The sequence below is a fragment of the Mobula hypostoma genome, chromosome 17, assembly GCF_963921235.1.
Source record: "Mobula hypostoma chromosome 17, sMobHyp1.1, whole genome shotgun sequence".
Taxonomy (NCBI): Eukaryota; Metazoa; Chordata; class Chondrichthyes; order Myliobatiformes; family Myliobatidae; genus Mobula; species Mobula hypostoma.
In genome coordinates, this window is record NC_086113.1 from 49794972 (window position 1) to 49821000 (window position 26029).

General features: G+C 41.4%; 1 protein-coding gene across 2 annotated transcripts in view; it reads right to left on the reverse strand.

Moving 5' to 3' along the window:
* Nucleotides 1-26029, reverse strand: part of cdkal1 (CDK5 regulatory subunit associated protein 1-like 1) — a 522933-nt gene that overhangs the window by 24198 nt on the left and 472706 nt on the right. For both annotated transcript variants that reach the window (XM_063069880.1, XM_063069879.1), the window contains one exon: nt 2111-2194. In XM_063069880.1, coding sequence (XP_062925950.1) covers nt 2111-2194 — 84 coding nt within the window. The remainder of the gene's footprint in view (nt 1-2110; nt 2195-26029) is intronic.

The following is a 26029-nucleotide window of genomic DNA, read 5'->3' on the forward strand; positions in this document are numbered from 1 at the left end:
GGCCAGCCGCTCGCTCCGCACGGGGGAGGCGTACACGTTGATCAGCCGGAGCGGAGTGCCCCGATATTTCACGTCTGCTGCCAGGAAGCACCCCACAACCACCTCTTTAACTTGGCTGACTGAGAAGTTGCCTCCCCGTAGCAGAATCCCCACGTCAGAGGCACGGCAATCATTGCCCCCCAACCACACAGACAAACCCTGGGACCACCACCGTGACCAGCTCCAGTAGTTGCGGAGATGCGGCAGACCACACTCTTGGAAGAAGGTCACATCGGCATTCACAGTGTTCAAGTACTGGAGCGTGCTGATGCAACGTCCAGTACTCTTCACACTGCGAATGTTTAAGGACGCAAGTTTAAGGTCTATCACCCTTTACAGATCTTCATCCTCACCTTTGCCGTCCTCAGCCCTCATGCCCACAGTCCTAGTGAAGTCTTCCACCTGTTGAAGGCTCAGGTACTGCAGGTAGACTTCGCCAGGGAGAGGCAGTACCGGTTCGGCCCCTAAAGGGACCTCTGGGGCTGCCTCTCTTTCTGGCTGTAGGCCACCAGAAGTGTTACTGCTCCCGGATTCCCGGAGCTGAGGGGCGCTGCTGATCTCCACCTCCTGTGCCTGTGGAGCGGCCAGCAGACCTTCGCTGTTCCCTTGACTCTCTTCCACCCGAATAACCCGCCTCTTCCTCTGTCACGGCTGCTGGCCACGCCACTGCCCTCCTCCGAGGAGGACAGCAGCCCAGAGGATGTGCCACAACCCACCGCCCTTTTTTCGAGCTCTCCAACTGCTCCGCTCGCTGCCTTTTGGGAGGAGCCTTCTAAGGCTTTTTCCGTTTGGTAACTACGCTCCAGGCTCCTTTATCCCCCTCGGCCCTCCCCTCCTCCTCATCAAGTGGTGGGTCCTGGGTGTTCTGCAAGGGGGAGGGAGACCTCGGGGTGGACTCGTCTTCCTCCGTTGTTACTGGCACCGTCTCTGCAGAGGTGGCGGGTGCCTCCAATCCATCCAGGGCCTTTCGATGTTCCAGGCCACCTGTGCGTAGGAGCCCGCACGTCTTGGACAGCCCCTGTACAGGTGGCCCGCCTGCCCACAGAGATTGCAGGACTTGGCCTCCATGCAGTCCTTGGTGAGATGTCCCTCCACCTCGCAGTTTCTGCGCCTTACACTGGGCTACGATGTGCCCCGCCTTACCGCAGTTGCAGCACACCTTGGGTTGCCCGACGTAAACCAGGAAGCCCCAGATCCCTCCGATGGTGCAGACTGAGGGTGGGTGGGTAACACAGCCGCTGGTGACCACCCTCAGCTTCACCCTAACCTGCCTTTTACTTGTCCATACTCCCAGACTGTCAATGACGTTCTCACACTTGCTCGCGCTCTCCACATATCGTGCTGGGAACGTGAGGACGTCAACGCCCGGTACATAGGGGTTGAACATTTGCACCATAACCGTTCTCTCTTGCTGCGTTGCGTCGGCAAAGAGGGGCTGCGCTTTTATTAGCGACAGTGGCACCTCGCTCCCCTTCTCACAAAAGGAGTCACTTAATTTCTGCCACCCAGCGGCATGCCAGAAGGTGACGTTGAGGTAACCGGCGTAATTCTGGATGCAGTAAAGATAGTCCACCTTGAAGCCACAGCAATCCAGTAGCATCTTGCGAATGATGGTCCCCCTACTGAAACCATTGCCTTCATTCAGATCTCGAACACTTAGTCGGACAGTGTTCTTGACCACAGCCCAACGAGTCGAAGGGCTGGTCTCTCCAGCCTTCTTCTTTTCCATCGCCGTTGTACAGGGGGTATGTGTTAGATTGCGAGCCAATCGACACCAGGCTCCACCCCGTGTGTCAGCACGAGGTCTGCTCCTCAGCCAACGCTCACTGTGTCCTGAATACTGGGGATCGCAGTGTTCCAATAAAAAAACGCTTCATCTTAGCTCTTGGCGCTGGATATCACGTGTCAGAACAGACACCCACAAACAGCACCTTGGACTATGTCAATGGACAACTCCTGTCTGCAGTTATCAAAATAGACTACGAAAAAAAAGAGGGATCTTTGGTTGCCAGTTAAATACCAATATTTTCAATCGATTCCAAACAATGGAAGAGAATCTTGGCTGACTTGCCTGCTCATAAAACTTGTTGTGTGCGACGTAGTACTGGCCATCGAACGATTCCTCTGTTATCAAAACTTGTTGCCTTTCGCCAACCTGAAAAAAAACATAACGGTATCTTAAAGAGATAGAAAAAAGAAAAAGAATCTAAGGAACCATATTATAAAATTTACATCTTACACACCAATTACAGAAAACGGCTTTAAGAGAATGACTTCATTCCGTTCCTTTGTCTCAGCTACCTTCCAAGGAAGGCTTGGAACAGAATGATACTGTCACCATCTGCAATGGGTTTAGAAGCATCCAACAACACAGAATTTAGAAAATTCTCCCAAGGTGCAGCTCAACAAGGCATGAGGAAACACCAGATGCTCTGACACACCAGATACCAGCTGAGATGACCAAAAGCTTGAGCTAAGAAGTGTTAAGGGAAGAGGCAATGAAGTTATGGAATGGAATCATGGGATTTCTAGCAAAGTCTGGAGGAACATAATTGTGGGCGGGGTGTAGTGGGGTAAAGGTTGAAAAAAGCACATTTGGTAACTTTAGAAATAGAGAAAGGGGCCATGGGGAAATGGAATTTAAATACAGGACTAGGGATTTTACATTTGAACACTTTATACTTTATTGTCGCCAAACAATTGATACTAGAACGTACAATCATCACAGTGATATTTGATTCTGTGCTTCGTGCTCCCTGGAGTACAAATCGATAGTAAATATTAAAAATTTAAATTATAAATCATAAATAGAAAATAGAAAAGGGAACGTAAGGTAGTGCAAAAAAACCAACAGGCAGGTCCGGATATTTAGAGGGTACGGCCCAGATCCGGGTCAGGATCTGTTCAGCAGTCTTATCACATTTGGAAAGAAGCTGTTCCCAAATCTGGCCGTACGAGTCTTCAAGCTCCTGAACATTTAAGTCATTGTAAGACAGTGAAGACAATGATGATAAGTAAATGGGACCGGCGGTCTGTGTAAGATGAAGTTTATGGAGGAGAGGATTTGGAGGCTTCTCAAAAGAAAAATCAAGACAGAAGAAGTCAACGGAGAGAGTTCAATAGCAAAAGGTTTGAGGGAAGAAAAGCAGTGTTGCAGAGAAGAAATACATTGCTTCTTTGAAGGAGATATAAAGTAAGAAAAAACAATGAGCATTTCCACAGGGCGTGCCCCTTGACTATCTTTGGTTGGATCAAAGTAGATCATAGCTTTTTTTTAAACTGCCTTTTAACAAATGTTTTTGAGGTCCATTCTTTTGCTTTGATGGACTCAAATAGGAATTCAGGTAGAAAAGAGGTTTCATCCTCAGTTACATCAGGATAGGTGAAGAGACCAAGAAGGGCTCAGCAATCTTCACCCAAGTTAGGTTGAGGCTTTGATCGAACTTACAAAGAAGACAACTCACAACTATGTTGAATTACACAGAATTTACAGCACAGAATTCTGCCGTTCATTCCACGTGGCCCACTTTGATATTTATGCACCACATGGTCTCTCCTGCCATCCTACTTTGTCTATGCTTATGAGCAAAGCACCCTTTCCTCCTTGCTCATATACAAATCTGTCTATCTGTATCACTCTATTGTGCACCCTGTTATTGTTCTCCCTTTTATCACCTCAACACACTGTTGTAATGATGTGGACTGCCATGGATGGCACGCAAAACAAAGTTTGTATACTGTACTTCGGTACACTTGACAATAATAAACCAATTAACCAATTTACCAACTTAATGTTAAATGGATTTACACAATATATTTTAATTATTCTATGGAATATCAATTTACATATTGTGACGAAAGAGGGTTACAAAAGTACACATAGACTAAGATGTTAACTGTCCTGTGCTACCACCAGTGGGATCAACAGTTGATCTGCCACCTGTCTTCAGGAGAGAGAGAGATAAGTAAGACAATGGAGCAGCATTTGGAAATGTTAATGAAGAGACGAGAGTTTAACGGAAGGAGACACCGGTCTGAGTATTGTCAAGACCGGCTCCTTTTGAACCCTGAACTGTTTGAAGTGTGATGGACAGGCGATACCCCAGCAGGGGGATAAAAAGGGGCAGGTTCGCTAAGACACGACACCACGAGGTAACGAGACCCTGGAAGCGGTGCGCCCCCACAAGTCAGTGGGAGTTTTAGAGGTCTGGTCGCGGGACCAGCCATAGACGCACAGGGTGGAAAGATACGGTCGGCGGGAACCTGGTGTGTGTCCGCCCTTGCCTGGGTGCCGGGTTCACTGCTGAAGAACGATCATGTCTGGAACGGAGGGGTCACAGTCGGTGACCTCAGAAGACATTACAAAGGGCTCGCCCGAAAGCTAACTGCGAGGAATATCAAAGGTCTGTTGAATCCGATTTGAATATCAGCATTCGCTCGCTCTCTCCCCAACGGCACGACGGCGATTACTGCGAACTGAACTAAACTGAACTCTGTCACTTGTGATTGAACATTTTACCCCTAGACTGCGATAGAGCTTGATTGATCCTATTATCCTAGTTCTGTGTACATGTGTGTTTATTCATTGCTAACCTGTTGCATTTATATCCTTACTATCAGAGTACTGTGTTGCTTATTTCTTTAATAAAACTTTCTTAGTTCCAGTAATCCAGACTCCAACTGAGTGGTCCATTTCTGCTGGTTTGGCAACCCAGTTACGGGGTACGTAACAATATTCTAACCACTGTCCAGCTAAAGATACCCTGTCATTCCTAATTAGATTAACAGGGATTATCATATATTTATGACCATCTTACCTTTTGTCAGCACCTTACGAGAAACAGTTTTTTTTTCCAAGACTGTCCTATTAAACCTCCCCATAATTGCAAAGGCTTCTTTTGGATAATTCCTTAGGCCTGATCTTTTGTACAGAATACAACAAATACCATTGATGGAGATGATTTTTGGAGAAAAGCATTTTTTACAATCTTACAGGCTTTACATTTTGTTAAAAATCCTGAGGCTTAGTTTGGATCTGGCACACACTGTCTTCCATTTTCAAGAGAACTTCCAATGTATTTAATTTGTAACCTCTATTTCTAATTTAACATTACATGATGCATATGCTAAGTAATTCTAATTACATTCCTTACACTGCTCATGTAAAGAAGGCAAAGAATAAGGAAAAAATATCAACTGTAAGCTATTTTTTGGTAGAAATGCAGCAATAATGTGATAATTAATCATTCTTCACAATGGATACAGCATTTATAGGTGATAAAAATCACCTGACTTTGTGACTGGAGAACCATGGTTATCAGGTGGAAAAATAAACTGAAAATGAAAAATGATCACCTGAGTATTTAAACATCAAGATATTGTTAACAATAACAAGTACCCATTCAAGAGCAATTTCTAAATTCTGATATAAAGTTAGGTAACTGTTAGGAATAATTCAGTGTTAATAAACACAACATGTTTCTCTAGATTAGGTTCTGTTCTCTTCTAAGTAAAAGATACACCATGCAAAGCCAATCTGAAAATCACAATCAAATTACTGCAAAGGATAGCCTTCTGTCTCATGAGGTTACTATTTTGCAATTATTTCCATTGATTGGTGTCCTGGAGCAGACGTCTGCATGGGCACCAGAGATTCTGTTGGAATTATCCACGTTTCTCCTTGCCATTCTTGGTGTTCATGCAGGCTTAGCCTGGTGGCATTGTCATCTGTATTGCAGTCTGTTCTCCTTGTGGCCCATGTGAACTCTGCTAGATTCCTGAGGCTGGGAGAGGCATTGGCTGAGTCTGCTCCTGTTACATGACCTCACTGCAATTTATGAGAAGAAATGGCTGCCAAGAGAACAGTCAGTACAAACTTTCTTTGATTTAATTCAATTAGCATAAATGAATTTATTTCCAAGCAAATGTATGCTTTTCAAAACTAGCTTTTTTCAATCACTATTTTAAAATTTTATTTGCCTGCCTCTGCTCACCCCAAGTTCTGCCCCTTCTTCAAAAATCTGAATCACAAATCACATCAAATAAGAATAATTTCATGAGGACTTTCCATATATTGGAATGAATCAGAATTAACTGAGATTGGATTATCAACACTTTGAGGTGCACTGATCAAACAATCCAACCACTGCTGAAAGCCAAGATGCACCTTCTCAAGAGAGGCATCAAGGGAGAGCAGGGCATAAGGTTTAGCAATGCCAATTATGACACTCCTAAAGAACAGATTGTTCTTGACAAAAAAACATTTCTACAAGTCAGAGAGTCCACAGATCTCCCCACCTTGATCCAGGACTGAGAGAAAATAACAATACGGAGGGTGCACATCTGTGCTAATGCCAAAAGTAATTTAGTAAACTGGGCTATATGGTAAGTAAGTTTGGTGGAGTCATCCATAAATACTATCTCCTATAGCACAGCATTGGTGTATTTACATGGTCACAAAAGTTCAGACTTTATAGTTACCCAATCACAGCAGTCACTTTATTTGCACATGATGCAGAACATTCACTTACAAGCTTCCTCCTCTCTTGTTAAAGAAGTTTGCATACAAAGCATAGAGCACTGTGGCTCAGTTGGCTGGAGGAAGGGTGCTTCCAACCTGGAGGAAGGATCAATGGACTGGCCAAACAGCCAACTACCAAAGGAAGATCAGACTCCATTGAGAACAATTGTATCCAATTAGCCCTGCAAAATCTCATTTGCATGATAGCATCCAAACACTTCAATCAGCTTGTCATGCCTTTTATGATCATGTTCTGCGTTTGTCATTTCAGAGGCACAGGACATTGTGCCTGAGCAGACCCTACACGATTAAAAACAGGACTAAGAAGAGGAATAGAACAAGCATACCGTCACCAGAAAACAATTGACATCCAATCCATCAGCTCAATAAATAGAGAGGGTAAGTTAGACTAAAAATAAGCATTTGGAAAGCCACTTGGCACAGTGGTGAAGCAAATAGACCTGCTGTCTCACAGTTCCAGTGGTCTGGGTTCTACCCTGACCTCCAACACTGCCTGCGTGGAGTTTGTAAGTCCTCGCCTGTCCTATCTCTGCTTGGACTGGTTTCCTTCCCCATCCAAGAGAAGTGTACGTTGGTCAGTAAATTGACCACAGTAAAGTGTAGTATGCAGTTGAGAGGTAGACCTTGGGAAGCTGATGAGAAAGAGAAGGGGTTAAAATGTGAGCAATGAAGGATATTGTATTAATAGATGCTTATGGTCGGCATGGACCCAGTAGACCCAAGGGTCTGTTTTCCTTTTGTATGGCCATGATTCTATGGCAAATAGTCTGCAGCTAGATCAGTGGGGAAGTGTGGCTTTGCGCTTCCTCTCTGTAGTGCAAGACTGTAGAGGACTTGGATGACAACTAAAATGGGGCAGCCTCTTGATGAGGGATGATAAAAATTGATATGAAAATAATTTGGGATGATGTTTGGCCTGTCGAAAAGTATTTGCAGATTCAAACATGTCCCAATGCCTGAAGTTGAAGATCACAATATCCATTGTTAAAAAGGAAAAAGTCAAGAAGTAGCTCATACCATAGCAATTCAATCTGTTTACGGCCAGACAGGCACAGACTGGATTCCTCTATTGGTATGCCATCAGGATTGTGACTGCATCTTCTGAATACTGTGCAGAATCTGTGGATTCAGCACAGAACCCAGGAGTATCTCTGTGACTCTGGTCATGGGATTGTGAACAGGTCTGGGTAATATGAATACCTTGCTCTCAGAATGAGCAGCAGAACTCCCTCAGTGCTTCTCCAATACTACCACTGCAGCTGTCTAGTATCATTCACAATGATATAGTGCAGCCTGTAGTACCCTCTTTCACCCACAGCTACTCACGGTCATTCACCTGGCCACCTACGTGTTTTTCCACTACAGGAAAAAACCTTTCAACTGCTAAGCTGCAGCCAACAGGACTGCATTCAATTAGTGGGCCAAGGAAAGGCACTTGGAAATGGGCACTAAGGGCGGTTAGTCAACAACTCTACAACTACAGAAAGGTTGAATAAATTGCTATTGAATCATTGATTTGTCTTAGATAATATGACAAGGGAGATGATGACATGTGATCAGTTTGGTTCCTGTATTTATCATATGTTTGGGAATGAATTGGTAGTTGATGAACATGTTCTTTCTCCACTGAAGTTGTTGAGGAACCTAGTTCCATACCGTTACTGTGCTTAGGGAACTTTCAGTGGGTGGTAGTCTTCGGAGTTCATAAACACTTGGGTTTGTTTATGAGCAAAGACTGCCAGGTGAGTACAATCTATCATCCCTTGAATTTCCCAGATGCCTGCAAACTTGGCAATCCAAATTCCTACAATGGCTACTTCTCTTTATTCAAGAACTAGCACATGAAACCCCCTCTATCTGCACAAAGAATATTGATGATGCCTCACATACTGCAGTATGATGCAAATTGGGAAATATCAAGCTGCCACTGCGTGGAATGAACCAGAAGCTCAGGACGTCTGGGTTACAGGTGATATTAACTGGAACAGTTCAGATATGTGGCTGCAATTCTGCCTGCAGAAGACGACAGATCTCCATAACTACTCGAAGAGTAGACCCCCCCCCCACCCCCAGCTCAGCAGGTCTGCATTAACCACCAGGCAGCCATTTCCACTATTCCACATTAATCCTTTTTTTCTACTCCCCATATTCCAATTAACTCCACCCAGATTCTACCGCTCACCCACACAGCAGGGGCACCTTACAGTGGCCATTTAACCATCCAATCTATGGCAACTGGGAGGAAAGTCAAGCTGTCACTGGCAGAAACTCGGAGGTCACCAGTGCACTCGGGTTTCTACCAGTCATGTCACTGAGATGCCCATAACACCACTCCATCACCACTGCTGTCTTGGAAAGCTTCAGCTTCTGTATTATCACTCTTCAAAGACCTGCTGGTAAGATTGTGGTGTAGAACAAATCTTGTGGGATAAATTCTTCTGCTTACAACCCCTCATACCCTCCTCATTCTGGCTCGACTGGCAAGTTGCTTTTGGCTTCCAAACCTCTCCAGCTGCTCTAGATACAGAGTCAGTGGAATCACTATTAAAACAACAATTTTGCAAAGGAAAATAAGTTAAATAAGTTAAATCAGCCTGATACAATGTCTTAGTGAAACCTTTTGGACATCTTACGCTGACAGAAAATTCAGTCTTCAAAAAACTTACAAATCAATGATGATCGCTTAATAACCAGGACCAGAACACATCTATGTTGACAAGACTATGTTTCCAGTATGCAATCCACAATGAGCATTAACTACATATTCACCATACAATTACATGAGGAAGCCTCCAATTGAATATTGAACATTAACTGAAGCCATCCATTCATGATGTACAGTATATGCTCTGTGCATACACTCATGGAAATGCCAGGGTGAACTTCTTATTCTGTACCAAAGGTGTTGTTGGTTGATGTTTACGTTCCTCAACAAGTCATTCAGCACTCAAAATACATGCTTTACGCAACAAAATCTGTAGACTGGAAAAATGTGAAAAGTAGGTGAATGAGTGGAAATCTAATTCTTTCAACGTAAATGACCTTATCATAAGTAAAATCAGGTTGGTACACCAGCATTTACATACCTCTACCCAATTCAAAACAAAACTGCAGTGCTTTCTTCACAATATTTTTTTTTGATCTGCAGTATTCCTTCAAGTGCAATGAGCTCTCTAATATTGAGTCGACAATGGAATTTTCTTTAATCTCACAACAGGAAATGGCGAAGTCCAACAAACCTACCTTTACTGCAGCAAAATATTCTAAAGTGCTTCACATGTGTATTACTAAGCAAAATTCAACACTGAACCACTAAATGAAATATCAGGGCAAATGAACAAAAGCAAGATTTTTGAGACAAGTTTAAAGAAACTTCTTTCAGGAATAAAGAAATGTAGAGTGGAACTAAGGTTTGGAGAAAGAATTCCAGTGCAGATGACCTCAGCAAATGCCTGTAAAGTTGCCAATGGCGGTCATTAAAATCAGGAATACAAAAGGGAATTGGATGCCCACAGGTATCATGTAGGGACTGTTGAACTGGAGGCCATTAGTTATGGAAGGGTCCAAAAGGATGAGTATATTTAAAGTGAGTTATTTCTTAACTGGGTTCATTGTGAGGCATAGAAACAATGGTAATATCGCAACTCCTGTTTGATAAAACGCTGGTACCAAATAGGAACTTACCACCTTGCAGCTCAGAGCAAACACTGCATCAATTTGAACATACATTCAGATTTCAAAATTTTTCTTGGTGGGGCCAAAACTCCATAATCAAATTCTAACTGAAATTTAATCTAAATTATGTTGAAATGGAATTTATTCTGTTTAGAAGATAAGCAAATAGCTCATTCCTCATCTACGATATCATCTATTGTTGGGGTAACATTCTGTCCATACCTATACCAAGAGTCAATCATTTTCCCATCGCAGTAAACATTCTACATGTGTGAATACTGAAAGCACAGAGGATAGGACAGTTTAGTCCCATCTGTTGTCCCCTGACACAGTGAAAAATACACGTTTTCTAACAGTAATATCTGGATAGCAATGAGAAGTAGGGACTCTTGCTTAATCCTCCTGCAACATGAGAGCTGCCAAGGGCAATTACAGCACCCTCATTGCTGAGCTGGCTAAGGCTCAGCAATATCAGTGAAGACTAGGAACAAGCCTGGGCCCTGATGTCCTGGTAAGATACCCAATAATCCACCAGGTGTACACGTTTCCACTGGAAGAGAAGTCCAGAATAACCAAATGTAACTTTAAGAATATAACTGGGATATTTGGGACCATTGACAGAAAACCCACTCCAGGTCCACTGTTTTCAGAACTTACTTGAAACTGTAAATTACTTCTGATTTTTAGATTTAAAATGTTGTCATATAACGAACGCACAACATGTCAGCTGAGGCACTGCAAGGGGAGGAATGTATGATTAATGAGCATAAAGTCAGGGCACATATGGTTTCATACTGAACTGGACACCCTACTCCACTTTCCACTGCCATGTCTTTTCTTTTATCAAAATATTTAAGGTTGGTATGGGCTGCAATGAATTAATGAGCACTTTCAGTACAGGTTATAAATAGTTCAGACACACTGTCTGAGGTAGAGAAAAATATGTTCTTAAATATATTAGACATAACAAGCAACTTCACTTAAAAATGAGTTTGTACTGATCTATAAATTATGTATTTGCTGCTTCTACATTTATGAAAATATTGTTCTAATACAGAAATGAACATATATTTTCCTGTTCATTGCTATATTGAAACAATATTTTTACAAAGAGTTTTAGAACACCCACTTCTGTCATTCTAAGTCCTTGACAATGACTTAATATTCATTAGAGTGCTCAACATAATTTCAGCTGGTCAATTTTGATTTTTGTTTTGCAAAGAAATATCCTAATGCACAAATCAATAAAGTACACATAATCACCAAAATCACTAAAATCAGTATCAATGTAGTATCAAACCATCAATGTAGCACTGTATTGTCACTTCTCTTTTTGGATCAGAAAGCAGAGTTTTTGAAATCTTTGAAATGGAAAATGCTTATTTTTTATATCATTCATTATTTAGGTTTTCATTAGGAGAGAAATCAGTTTTCAGAATTCAATCAGCTCTCCCAGACACCTGCCCTGCCTGTCTGGGTTTGGATTTGGGAAGATTACAATCTAAAATTCAGCTAGCTTCACAGAAATGAGAAGTTGAAGACCTCACATTGCCAAACATCATAATTTGATAGTTCTTTACTTAGAAGGCATATTCAGCTAATCTTTTAGACATGAAACAGTGCAGCCGCCACCCCAATGAGTGAGAGTCATACTAATGCACTGTTGAAAAACATAGCGGTTATTTGTCCTGATATCCTGGATAATGTTTCTCAGTTTATGTCACTGAAGAGAGAGGATTACTTTGCAGAACACGAGTTTACATTAATCTACAATGTGTATCTAGGTGTTAAGGCAAACACAAGGACGAATGCATTTCATGGTTTGATCTTGCTACGTTGTGGTACCTGTCGGCCACTATTTAATTGAGACTGTCTTTAATAATCGATGTTTTGTTTATAGCTTAATTTTGATCAAATCAGAGATGCTTTCAGCAACACAAAGAAACTCACACAAGACTGGCAACCTATTTGGGTTGCTGTGCCCTGAGGGAACAAGAAGATAATACTATAATATGGTGTGATAGAAACAGAGAAGGGAGTTTTCTAAGAAGAGCAGTGACAATAGCGGGGAGTCGATATACCACTGATATTGGGGAGCTTGAAAGGCACAAAATCAAGCTTTCACTCTGCATATGGAACGTGGATACATTCCTGATACCTGGAGTCCACAGACTCCTTGTTTAATGGTATTGCTCCACGGCACTAAAAAAGGTTGGGAAGCCCTGCTCTAAACCTTTCCTATCCACCTCCCTGTCCAAATATCTTTTAAATTTTATTACTGTACCCATCTCAACTTTTTCTTCTATCAGCTCACTGCATATACGTGCCACGCTCTGTGTGAACTAACTGCCCTTTATTTTTTTGGTTCGCTTTTCCTGGGAAGAAAGATTGTTTTCAGTGATACTTATGACCTACAGATGTGCAGTAGAGAGCATCCTAACATGCTGCATCACTGTGTGAGGCTGCACTGCAGAGGACAGGTAGGCTTTATAATGGGTAGCCAAAACCATCCAGCGCAGCACCAGTACCAGCCTGCTGCCATCAAGGGCATATATACAGAGAAGTGCTGGGAAAAGGCCAGCAATATCATGAAGGATCCCGCCCACCCTGCACATAGACTATCTGTCCCATTCCCATCAGGAGGAGGCTACGTAGCATTTATGCCAGGACCACCAGGCTCAAAAACAGTTACTTTCCCAAAGCACTAAGGCTGTTCAACACCCCAATCACTAACCCACCCCTCCACCAGTACTTCATCATTTCCTGCCCAAGTCATCTTATGCACTAACACTTCTGTACCTACGTCATTATACGGACATATAATTAATCTATCTTATGTATTTATATTTATTGGTTTCTATTATTGTGTTCGTTATCTTGATGTGTCTTTAATACGCTGTCAGATCTGGAGTAACAATTATTTCGTTCTTCTTTACACTAGTGTACTGGAAATGATATTAAACAATCTTGAATCCATGCCCCTCATGAATTTATATACCTCTATAAGGTCACCACCACTCAGTCTCCTGCATTCTAAGGAATTAAGTCCTAGCTTGTGTAACTTCTCCCTATATGATGTACACTATTGTAGGTGCTCATTTAAGAGTAAAATATACCACATGGCATCATCATATTACTTTACTGTACCAAGTACAGCCATTTAGTTGGAAGTTACTATCTTCAATACATATCGTATATTCTGTTTATGGTTCTCTCTGTTTATTGCTAATGCTTGCAGCAACAGAAAGAAATGGATAAACACGACTACTGAACCCAATATGTTCTCATCTTTGTCCATTTAAACTGAGCATTTAACAGATTACGGAAGAAATCTTCAGATTCATTCCCAGGTATATTCTCCAGGATACAATTACCTCAGTGATACAGAGGAGATTGCTGAGATGGGATATGATAGAAACAAAAGTATGTCTTCTACATCCAATACTGTATTATGCACAAATGCTAATTGCAATGGAAACCTGCCATAGAGAGAAACAACACAAGCCCTTTGTCCCTTCGAGTCAATGCTGACCATCAACAACTCATTTGGCATTAAACCCCTTCTTGGATTATTTGGAAATTAGTCATGTTTTTTATATTTCCTACATTCCTAGATTCTACCAATCACCCATAAACTAGTCAATTTAGAGTGGCCAATTAATCTAAAACCTGCACATCATTGGGGTGACACACCTCCAGAATCAGATGTATTATCACTGTCTTGTACGATGTGAAATTTGTTTTGCAGCAGCAGTACAGTGCAAAGGCATAAGATTCCTGGGCTGCTTGGATACCTGATGACTGAGTGTAATCATTGAGTGTATTTCTACCCTGAAAATAGTAACAAAAAGGGGGCATGTTCCAGATGGTGAGAGTCCTTAATGATGAATGCTTCCTTCTTCAGACACTGCCTCCTGATGATGTCAATAGTGATGGGGGATGGCGGGGGGCTCGGCATTGTGCTTGTGATGGAATTGTCTTTAGAGTCTACAACCCTCTGCATCCTCTTGTGACCCTGTTCACCCATGCTGCAATGCAACCAGACAGAATACTCTCCACTGTATATCTATTGAAATTTGGAAAAGCCTTTAGTGAGGTACCAAATCTCCTCACTCTCTTAACAAAGTACGGCAACTGACACACCTTCTTTGTGATTATGCCAATCTTTTCAGCCCAGGACAGATCCCAGTAACTTTAAGCTGCTCGCCTTTTCTACCACTGACCCCTCAGTGAGGTCCGGAAGAATTAAATTTTCCCTGCTTGTCATGATGGGATTTGAACTCACACCTCCAAGCTTCTCGATGGTGCTCCAGTAACTAACTGTTCCGAGACTGGCTCTTCCATTGGACCATGTAACAAAATAAAATTCAAATATAAAAAGCTCTGCATAGGATAGTTTCTTCCAGTCACTGTATTGAACAGTGCAAAATATTCAGTAGTAAAAAACACGATTAAATTATTTTTAAGGGAAAAGGCCTATCAGACCACTTACAATCAAAACTTTTCTATACATCTTACTGACAAAGAACACATTTAGAAAAAAAAATCAGATTCAATCTTGAGTAAAAGCATATGATAGTGAGAGTGTACAGTAATGTAATGGTTAAATTGTTGGATTTGCAGCCAGATTTCTGGATCACTGATCCAGAGACTTGAGTTCAAATCCCACCACAGCAGTTGGGGAATTTAACTTCAAGCAATTATTTTAAAAAAAGCAAGTCTCAGTAAAGCTAACCATGAAACTACTGGATTGTTACAGAAACCCATCTGGTTCACTAATGCCTTTCAGGGAATTAAATCTGCCGTTCTCATCTGTTCAGTGTGGCTGACTCTTAACTGCCTCCTCAGTTTAGGAGCAATCAGGGATGGACAATAAATGCCAAGGATGTTCACATCCCATGAACAAATAAATTAAAAAAAGACACATTGACCAGATATCTTTAAGGAAGACCTAATGCCTGCATGTAAACTCACCAGGTTCAGATCTGTGTGGCTGATCTCATATGATGGGATCTTCCTGGAGCGGAAGGAGACGACAGGAAAAGCCTTGGCTGTGACAAGCACGACTGAGTGACATGACAGAATAAGAAACTGCTTTGTAAGCCTTTGACAAATGGAAAAGCACCTCCTGCTTTGCTGTCCATCAAAGTCATCCAGGTTTTCCAAAGCTTCTGAATGCTAAAACTAAATATGCAATTACAATTTTGTTTGCTCCATTTAAAAATGATCTGAACACATTTAAATGAATAGACTTGCATATCCTGAGGTAGGAATAAATGTGTAAGTGCTGGGGAGACTCAGCAAACACCTGCTTCAATGTTGAACTTGACATTGATTTCTAGTGGTGAAGCAAAGCCAGGAAATCACTGGCATTGCTCATCCAGGGATTTCCGTGATCAAGCAAGAATCCCGAACATGTGAAATGGCCAGGTCATTGCGTTTGATTGACGAGATTCCTATTGTTGGCAAATATAATTTATGAAATCTTCTAGAAAAATACTTTTGAATTTATCTTTCAACATATAAAACATCTAACTGTAATCTGCAAATACACATTCCTGAAAAGCAGAATGCAAATTGCTTGTCCAAAAAAATGTCTGCCTGCTGCTTCAAGCCAGCCCTGCTGCGGCGGAGACTGGTGGGGGAGGGGTGGTAGTGGGGTTGTGGGGGGGGAGGAAGAGAAAGGCAAGAGGGATTAGTTGAAAATTGAAGGCAGTCAGGCTTCTAATAGTGCTTGATTAACATAACAAAAAAGGAAGCCTCAGCCTTTGAACATTAGGCAATGCATCTCATTATGGACAACTGAATTACAATTACCCTGAATAGGGTCTATATGATTTAAAAGGGGGTTGAAATAGGGTCAGTTTAATGTACTTTCTTGGCCTCTCGTGCATGCTTCAGGGTGAATGGCACACACATTTAAACCAATGCACCTGCATTTAATGGCTTAATTAGGATACACTGCGCTGTTACCCTGCTGCTCCAATATAATTTTTCCCCAATCAAACGAATCAGGGTTCAGTACAGAGAACTCCAGCAGCTTTGTGATGCTGTTCAATGCTCCTGTAATAAGAGGGAGCATTGCCTCAGAAGGTTACTTCCAATGCCATATGGTTGCATTAGAGCAGAATCATCAAGGAATTGCATGAGAATAAATTAGGGGATTAATTAAAAGAGATAAATGTGATACTAATGCTTAATATTATTTTAAAATACATATTAAGCAGATATTTGCTTGAGACTTATATATGAAAAATGCTTAAAAGAAATGCACTTAAAATTTCAACATAGTCAAACATGTATAGTGTGAAAACAAGACTGAGCTGATTATGGTTAAAATACCAACACTTTTATTCAAAATTTCATAACCTCAGGAGGCTCAGAGTGCTTTACAGCCAGTGAAACACTTTCGAAATGTCCGCAATGTGGAATTCTCTACATTTTGAAGCTAGTCAATGGAATCCCGCCCTTCACATGTACACCATTGCCTAAAAATCCAGTTCTAATTGATACTCTAGACAGGCGGAGCAGTGATTGTTTCAGGCAGTGGCCTTCCCATTGTGCACAAGGCCCAAGCCATTCCAAGGCCAGGTATGGGAGAAACAATGCCAAAGGCTGCAGATGGAGAAGGGATTGAAGGAACTGTGGTGGAACTTGTGAAGTTTGAACACAGAGAGCAAATCACTGGAGGGATGGGGAACAAGGATTTATCAGGGACAGGCAGAATCAAAGAGGAGGAATTGGAAGCTCTCAGAATTATGGCGAAAGGGGAAAATCAAGGACTGGCATATTTAATACAGGGTGGAGGTAGGTGGTAGGAGGGAGGGACAGAATTATTGCAAAGATTATGGCTTGTAGGGGCAGACTCAATGTGGGAAGAAGAGGTCAGGGAGAGACAGAATCAATGCAGAGGAAGGGGCTTCCATGTGAGGCAGAATCAGCAGGAGGATCAGTCCATGAGGTGCTGACTGGGCTTCAGGTGATGGATAATAAGGCCCTGCGTGGACAAATACCTTTAGATAGCTAGCTGCGGTCAATGGATTTATCAGTAATATTCAGATACAACCAAAATTGATTTAAATAGCTTTCTTGATATAAATTGGTTAAATTACTAAAATTAATCAGGGTTAAGAAATTATACAAACCATTTACTTTTCCTGTCTATATTGGCATTTATCCCTTCATACTTATGTATATATTTGCAGCATATGTGAGGGTGAGGGGCCAGATACGAAGTGCCTCCTGACTCAGCTTTGCCCCTTGACTCAACACTGAGTTCAGAGCCTAGCACACCTCAAGCATTCCTGACTTCAGCACTGCATTCTGGCCGATGCTAAACTACAAAGTTTGTCATCTGCTGATATCCTTTTTCATTTACATCAAAGTATTTTATAGAACAGTAAGTGGAGAAAAAAGAAGTAGCCAAAGGGCCTCTAGAGAATTATACAGCATGGAAAAAGGCCATTTGACCTAGTGAGTCCACACCAATCTTCAATGCTGATTCAATTATATACTTCCCAGATTCTATTGCTCACCAAAACACAAGGGCTAGTTTATACTAAGTGATTAACCTATTACCCCACACAACCTTGGGACCTTGGGATGGGAAAGGAGACTGGAGCACCCAGAGTGATCCCGTGCAGTTTCAGAGAGAATAAGCAAATTCCATATAGACTGCACCGAGGTCAGTACTGAGAGGCAGGAACTCCATCAATTGCAATATTGTGCTGCTTCATTTTCTTCTAATAAGATGAAATGAAAGATTGATTAATTAATGTACATACTTAATGAAAATGTGATAGCATAAGGTTTAATATACTGAGATATCTCTGAGCATAGGTTTTTAAGTTGGAATGCTTGGACCCTGGGCAATTCCAATGATTCCATACAATTTTCTTTCTTTCTACAGCAATTTTTGCATTGTTTCTTGGGGGGTATGAAAATGTTTTTTTTCTATATCAAAACAAAAGGACTTTTTGTGAAGTAGGCAGACCTGCTTTATATGAGTTCAGGCAGAAAGCGCCAAGGCTTCACACGATACTTGCACTGAATGGACACACACAGAAAATGGGTGAAAATTTACTGAAGCAAAAAGCCGCAGATAGGTGAAAACTGAACTAAAAATCAGAAAATGCAAGGTGTTTTTAGCTGGCTAGGGAACGTCTGTGGAGATAGAAACAGAGTCAACATGTAAGGTTGATGACTGTTCATCAGAACTACAAGAAGTTAGAACACAAGTTTATTTAAAGTTGTGGAGATGGGCAGTGGTTTTGAGAAGAACGGCTTGGGCAGTGATTGAGTGGAGAACAAGAACGTCCAGGAGGCACAACTACTACCAGTGAAATCTCAGGTAAATGAATGCAACATAATCACAGCTAATTGGTCTAGAGGAGGAATAATACAAGAAGATGAATGAAGGAAATATCTCTCTTATTGTTCTCGTTTATCATCTTAAAACTCTCCTCCAAATCCACATGATAAAAAAAAACAGCATTCGTTTCCCTCTTGCAAATGGTAGCGAAAATGTTGTGTCAACTGGATTCCACCCTATCATAGACATGCCCCGTGTTCTCTCCACTTCCTAGCCTGTCCTGCCCCAATCCAACTCCGGCACCTTGAAACAAGCTGTTTACTGACCTGAAACACCATCCATATTTCTCTTCTCACAGACAACACCTGACCTACTAGGTAATTCCAGACCTTCCTTGATGGCTTTATGGCCAAGTCTGCAGACAACACAAAGACCGGTGGAAGGCCAGGTAGTGTAGAGGAAGCAGGGAGTCTGCAGAAGGACTTAGACAGATTAGAAGAATGGGCAAGTAATTGGCTGATAGAATATAGCGAAGTGTATGGTCATGCACTTTGATAGAAGGAACAAAGGATTATTAGATCAGGGGTTCCCAACCTGGGGTCCAAGCCTGGGGTCCCCCTCCCCTGGTTAAATGTAAGGGTCCATGGCATTAAAAAGGTTGGGAATCTCTCGATCAGATTATTTTCTCAGTGGGGAGCAAATTCAGAGGTGCAAAGGGACTTGGGAGTCCTTGTACAGAATTCCCTAAAGGTTAACTTGCAGTTTGTGTCAGTGGTAAGGAAGGCACATGCAATGTTAGCATCCATTTTGAGAAGACTAGAATATAAAAGCAAGGGTGTAATGCTGAGGCTTTATAAGGCATTGGTCAGACTACATTTGGAGTATTGTGATCAGTTTTGGGCCCCTTTTCTAAGAAAGGATGTGCTGGCATCAGAGAAGGTCCAGAGAACGTTCGTGACAATGATAGGGTTAACATATGAGTGTGTTTTATGGCTTTGAGCCTCAAGAGCAGGAGTTCCCAACCTTTTTTATGCCATGGACCAATACCATTAAGCAAGGGGACATGGACTCCAGGTTGGGAACTGCTGTAGAGTCAGAGGGCACACCACCTCACAAACAGGCCCTTCAGCCCTTCTAGTCTCTGCTGAACTATTATTCTGCTTAATCCCATAGCCCTTCATATCCTTCCCATCTATGTATTATATTGAGATAAATCACGGAGTGGGCCCTTCCGGCCCTTCGAGCCATGTCGGCCAGCAACCCCCAATTTAACCCCAGCCTAATCACGGGACAATTTACAATGACTAACTAATCTATCAACCAATACGTCTTTGGCCTGTGGGAGGAAATCCACATGGTCACGGGGATAAGGTATAAGCTCCTCGCAGACAGTGGTGGGAATTGAACCCAGGTCACTAGCACTGTAAAGCATTGTGCAAACCACTATGCCAGCGCGGCGTGCTCTACTTATCCAAACTTCTCTTAAGTATTGAAATCAAACCCGCATTTACCACTTAAGTACTCCTTCATGTTCCCTTTAAACATTTTACCTTTCGCCCTCAACCCATGACCTCTCGTTCTAGTCTCATCCAACCTCAGTGGGGAAAAAACAAGCTTGCATTTACCCGATCTATACTCGTCATGATTTTATATAACCTCTATTAAAACTCTCCTTATTCTCTTACTCTCCTGATGTATTCAACATTTCCCTATGACTCTGGTCCTCAACTCCTACAGGAATTTACAAGTATGGGGGGGGGATCTCATTGAACCTATCAAATACTGAAAGGCCTAGATAGAGTGCAAGAGGAGAGGGTGCTTCCTATAGTGGGGGAGTCTAGAAGCAGAGGTGCAGCCTCAGAACACAAGGTGGTCCCTTTGTTACAGATATGTGAGGCATTTTTTTAGCCAGAGGATGGTGAATCTGTGGAATTCATTGCCAGATGACTCGTTCAAGTCAGTGGGTATATAAAAGGTGAAGGTTGATAGCATCTTGATTAGCAAGGATGCCAAAGATTACAGGGAGAAGGCAGGAGAATGGGGTCATGAGGGAGAATATATCAGCCATGATGGAATGGTAGAGCAAACTTGATGGGCTAAATGGCCCAATTCTGCTCCTATTTATTATGTTCTTCCTGTTTTTATTTGAAAATTATAGACCTACAGATTCCAAAGGGCCTGCATTGACTTGGTGCATGAATTTGTCAATTATTTTTATGTACTTTATGGACTATGTCATAGAATGGAAATTGTAAATCATTCAAGTTAAATGCAGACTCCTTTATTTCAGCCAAATTGTTAGTATCTGTTTTTCCTGCACACTTCATTGCATTTCTGCCTAACGTAATTCACTAGAATCAAAGAATTCTACCACAGTGAAAATAAATTCTGATTATCTCTTAACTGCTTTAAGGTATACTAACCAATACTTTTGGGAAAGGAATTAAGTACAGCATATATAAATAATTAATACATTTCTCAAGTTCTTACAGTTCAGGTGTCATAACTCTCTAACAAGGATATCTTGTATTCATTTATTTTGGTTTCCTGGCTTGCTATGACAACATTCATTGCTGAGAACTGTGGTTAAATCTATAGTGAAATTAACTCTCCTATATGAAAATAAGTTAACAAGTGGAATTTAAATGACCATCAACTAACTTCATTACATTGCTTTAAAAATGATTTTTCTTTAAGAGTACTGTCAGTTTCTTACGACTTTTAAAAACCATTGTATAGAGGACTAATATGAAATTTACTCTTGTTGCTTGCAACATGAGAAAACCTACAGATCTGGAAATCCAAAGCAACACACACAAAATGCTGGAGGAACTCAGCAGGTCAGGCAGCATCTATGGAAAACAGTAGAGTTGACTTTTTGGGCCAAGAACCTTCATCAGGACTCCAATTCTCAATACTGTTTATGTCAAATGAAACAACCCCAAATACCATTTCTAGAAAAGAGATAATTTATCAAGTTAGTCAGTAAGGAATTTCAGACATTCCAAAGGGTCTATATTTTCATCTAGAGCGTTAATAAAATATAGATGTTGACTGAAAAGAAAGGCTAGAGATTATTTTTCTGTTATACTGCAGCTCTGTTTTTGACCATGTCTAAAATATTTTGAAAACAAGCCAAGACAGTTCTTAAGGTTATTATTGATAAACTCATGTGAGGCAGGGAAAGGCATGGTAAGAACAAAAGTTGTGATGTGAATACACAAGTTCACAGATGATTATGCATGTGGTAGTTGGTGCGTGAATGTGACAAGTGCATTAAAGTGACAAAAGACGAAAGTGATAAATGCGGTGCATCCAGCTCAGAGGAGCAAGAGCTTTTTACATTGGAAGAATGGGATTTCATTTCTATCTGTTACTTGCTTTTCATGGAACCTTGTGGGTAAATGGGCACATTTATTTTCATGGATCTGAGACTTACAAATAAAATGTGCTTTAATTAGACAAAAAAACTAGCATTATTGCTTGCTGAGATGAAAGCTTGGAAGTAATTACAAGTGCATCATTACTTAATAGGTTTAGTTGTTCTGTGATTACATATATAACTTTCATTAAATCAGTAGAAAAATTATACAGCCACTAGTTCTATTGATGCTGCATGCAATACATTTTTTTAAAAAATCTCCCCAAAATCAGATATTTGGATTCAGATGTTACGTAATCCCAAACATATGACTGCCAAGTTACTCAAGGTGAAAAAGTAAGATACTACAGTAATGAGTTGCACATCATTAATTTTAAACTGCAATGTCTGAATGTGCTTAGCACTGAATCAGGAACTTGATCTAAACTGCCTTGAAGTGCATTCGCTTAATCATTTCATGTTGTAAAATAAATGATAAACAGAAAAAAAATATTCAGGATACTGTTTTTCAAAACCTTTGGGGAAGTATACTGCATATTCTAATCTATTTTGTATCTTAGTTCTTGTATCAATACAGTGCTCTTTTGACTAAAAATCTGCTTAGGCAGCCAGAGCTCATCTTTAAATAACTGCAAAGAATGGTGACAGCTCTGTCCCAGATATTGGCTGACCCTGTCATTGTAAATCTGCTGCTTGGGCAGTCATCAGCTTACTTGTTAAACAAGCCAAGAAGCAAAGCGAAGACACTAAGGCAAAGACGCACCATGCAAACAGGGATGATAACAGGATTTACTGTTTCAAGGCCTTTGTGAAAATGAAAAAAAAATGCATGGAGTCCTGTTAAGATTGCACTGCAACCTCCAGCCAGTCCCCAGGCTCATTATTAACTGGCATATATTCCCAGCAGTCTGTAAAGGACCTCTGATCTTCATAAAATGGAGGATTCCATTCTGAGCATGGAATTACCATCTTTTTGTTTAAACCAGATTCAGCTGCTGACACTGGCATAAGAAGATTACAGAGGCATCAACAAGATGAGTGCCTAAACTCATTAATTTAATTCCTGAGTGCTCTTTGTAATTGGTGGAGCTTGAAATTTACATTTTGCTATCCTACTGCATGTTCCATACGAAGAGTCTTCAAAGCTAAGTCATACCAGCGGGGATAAGTCTCATAGCTTTCAATGCTGTCAAACTATGACACTTAATGATAAAGTGTCATCAAAGACCTGGAGGCAGCAGCTTCATTCCAAAAGCCACAATGTAAACATTTATTATGGATAATGATTTGGATAACTCATTCGTTTCTTCAGCGATTTACTTTCTCATTAATTTCACAAGAACAAACCACTTGCAGGCTGCTCAGCAACTTCCCTTGCAAGAATTGCCTCATCTATGTACAAAATTTTACCCTAAATCTGTTCAAACATCTGACTGTGCAGTGGAAGTGTAAATTACAGAAGACGAAGGGAGGTGGTGTAGATTTTATGTAGTCCTAAACCTGCATGCTTCCACAAGTAGTGTATGAAATACTAAAAATATTACAATGCTATTTCCCGCGCACCCCCCCCCATTTAATATGAGGAAGTCAGCATATTATGGTTTGGAGTCAGATACTCAAATTTAACACTTTTTTCCCTTGAAATAGAGCTAGTTGAATGGAACATGATCAAGAAGCCAAATACTAATTTTCCAAAGTTTGCAAGATGCCATATAAAATAACTTGCCTGGTGGCCAAACAGTTTAATTCCACTTCCCATTCTCATTCCGATGTGCCGATCCACGGCTTCTCTTGTACCAAGATGAGGCCACCCTCAGAGTGGAGGAGCAACAACTTATACTCCGCCGGGGAACTCTCCAACCCGATGGTATGCATATCAATTTCTCCTTCCAGTGAACAAAACCCTCCCTCTCCCCCTTCCTCTATCTCCCACTCTGACTTTTTACTTCTTCTCACCTGCCTATCATTGTCCCCTGGGTGCCCTCCTCCTTCCCTTTCTCCTACTGTCCACTCTCCCCCTTATCAGATTCCTTCTTCTCCAGCCCTTGACCTTTCCCACCCACCTGCTTCACCTATCACCTGCCAGCCAGCCTTCTTCCTCTCCCCCCCACCTTTTAATGCAGGCATCTCCCCCACTCCTTTCCCTCTCAGTCCTGAAGAAGGGTCTTAGTCTGACACCATGACAGTTTATTCTTTTCCATAGATGCTGCCTGGCCTGCTGAGTTCCTCCAGCATTTTGTGTGGGTTGTTTTGGATTTACAGCATCTGCAGATTTTCTTATGTTTGCAAAGTAACTTGAACCTGTTTTTCAGGAACATCATCTAAGCGTTGCCATGGCTGATGAGAGAACAGTTATTAGCCAGAGATCGGTAAATACCACTTGATAATGAAAGTGACAGAGACATTTTATGTTTCTTGGAAATACCAATGCAGAAAAATTATAAATGTTATTTGAACAAAGGCTACATCTGACATATAATCTGGACAAAAGAAGACCATCTTCTCAGGTTCAAGCATCTGCATGGAATTGGTTGAGGATGGTTGCCATGCCTAAACAAGAAATAGAACAGCAATAATGTCCTCTCATTGGGCACAGAAGAATAATGGAAATTGGAATTACTTCTCATTCATTCGGAAATGTAATTTTGCTTTACATCAGAAGGTTAACGTGTAAATAGTAAAAACTGAAGATGTCTTGTAGTACTCACAATTGACAATGATTCACTTCCTTGCACGCGCTCGCAGTAGAACAAAGAAAAGTAATAGAATCAATGAAAAACTACACACGACTAACAACCAATGTTTAAAGTGCAAAAGAAGACCAATATGCAAAAGCAACACAAGTATTTTTTGAACAACCACTTTTCCTATTAACAGTAAATATTATTTATAAAGATCTACATAAAAACCCATAACAACTAACTTCAGCAAACCCAATCAGTACCTTTGTGGACAAGTTACATGGAGAATGATCCCCACAAAATCATTCAGAGTCTTTCCCAACCAGAAGTTCCAAATGAACTAAGAGATCTGCAATCTGCTAAGAGCTAGATTGTTGATGTTCAGGTCTGGTGACTAAGGTAATTACGAGAGGTCCTGCTACCTCTGGAAAGCTATCTCACAAGCAAGGTGGCAATTCCAGACCAAACATGAATCACAAAAGGATGCTTGATAGCTGTAGCAGAGCTTGAATGCTATCACCTTCAACAAGGTAAAACCAAGTGCTAAGGTTTCACTCCCAGATGAGCTCAATGCCTTTTAAGCTCATTTGGATCAATAGAACCTTCACCAACTCCCACAACCCCAGACGGCCCCACGACTTTTAGTCTTTAAGCATCCTTCAGGGGGGTGAACCCAGGGAAAGCATCTGGCCGAGATGCACAAGGTCAAGTACTGAAAACTTGTGTTAATCAACCAGCTGGAATGTTACTGATATCTTCAACCTCTCGTTTCACCTGTCTAAGGTACCTACCTGCTTCATGCAAACTTCGGTCATACTGGTGTCCAAGAAGAACATGGTATTCGGCCTCAGTGATTATTGTCCAGTAGTATTTATATCTACTGTGATGAAGCGCTTTGAGAGATTGGTGCTGAAACATATCAACTCCTGCCTGAGGAGTGACTTGGATCTGCTCCAGTTTGCCTACAGTCACAACAGGTCAAAAGTAGATGCAATTTCATTGGCTCTTCACTTAATCCTGGAAGATCTGGATAGGGAAGGTGTATAAATCAAGATGCTCTTCATTGACTACTGCTCTGCATTCAATGCATTCATCATCCTGAAAACTAATCAATAATCTCCAAGACCAAGCCTCAATAACTCTTTGTATAAATGGATCCTCAATTTCCTCACTTGCAGACCCCAGTCCGTTTGGATTGGCAACTACATCTCCTCCACAATCACCATCAGCACAGGTGCACCACATCTGTGTGCTCAGACCCCTGCTCTATTTGCTTTATACTTATGACTGTGAGGCGGGAGGAGAGAGAGCAGCACACCGCGCATGCACAGCGCTCCGGTGAAAAATGATATCGTATCCGTTAAATAGGGGCCATGGACAATTCTGATTTGATGGAGAGG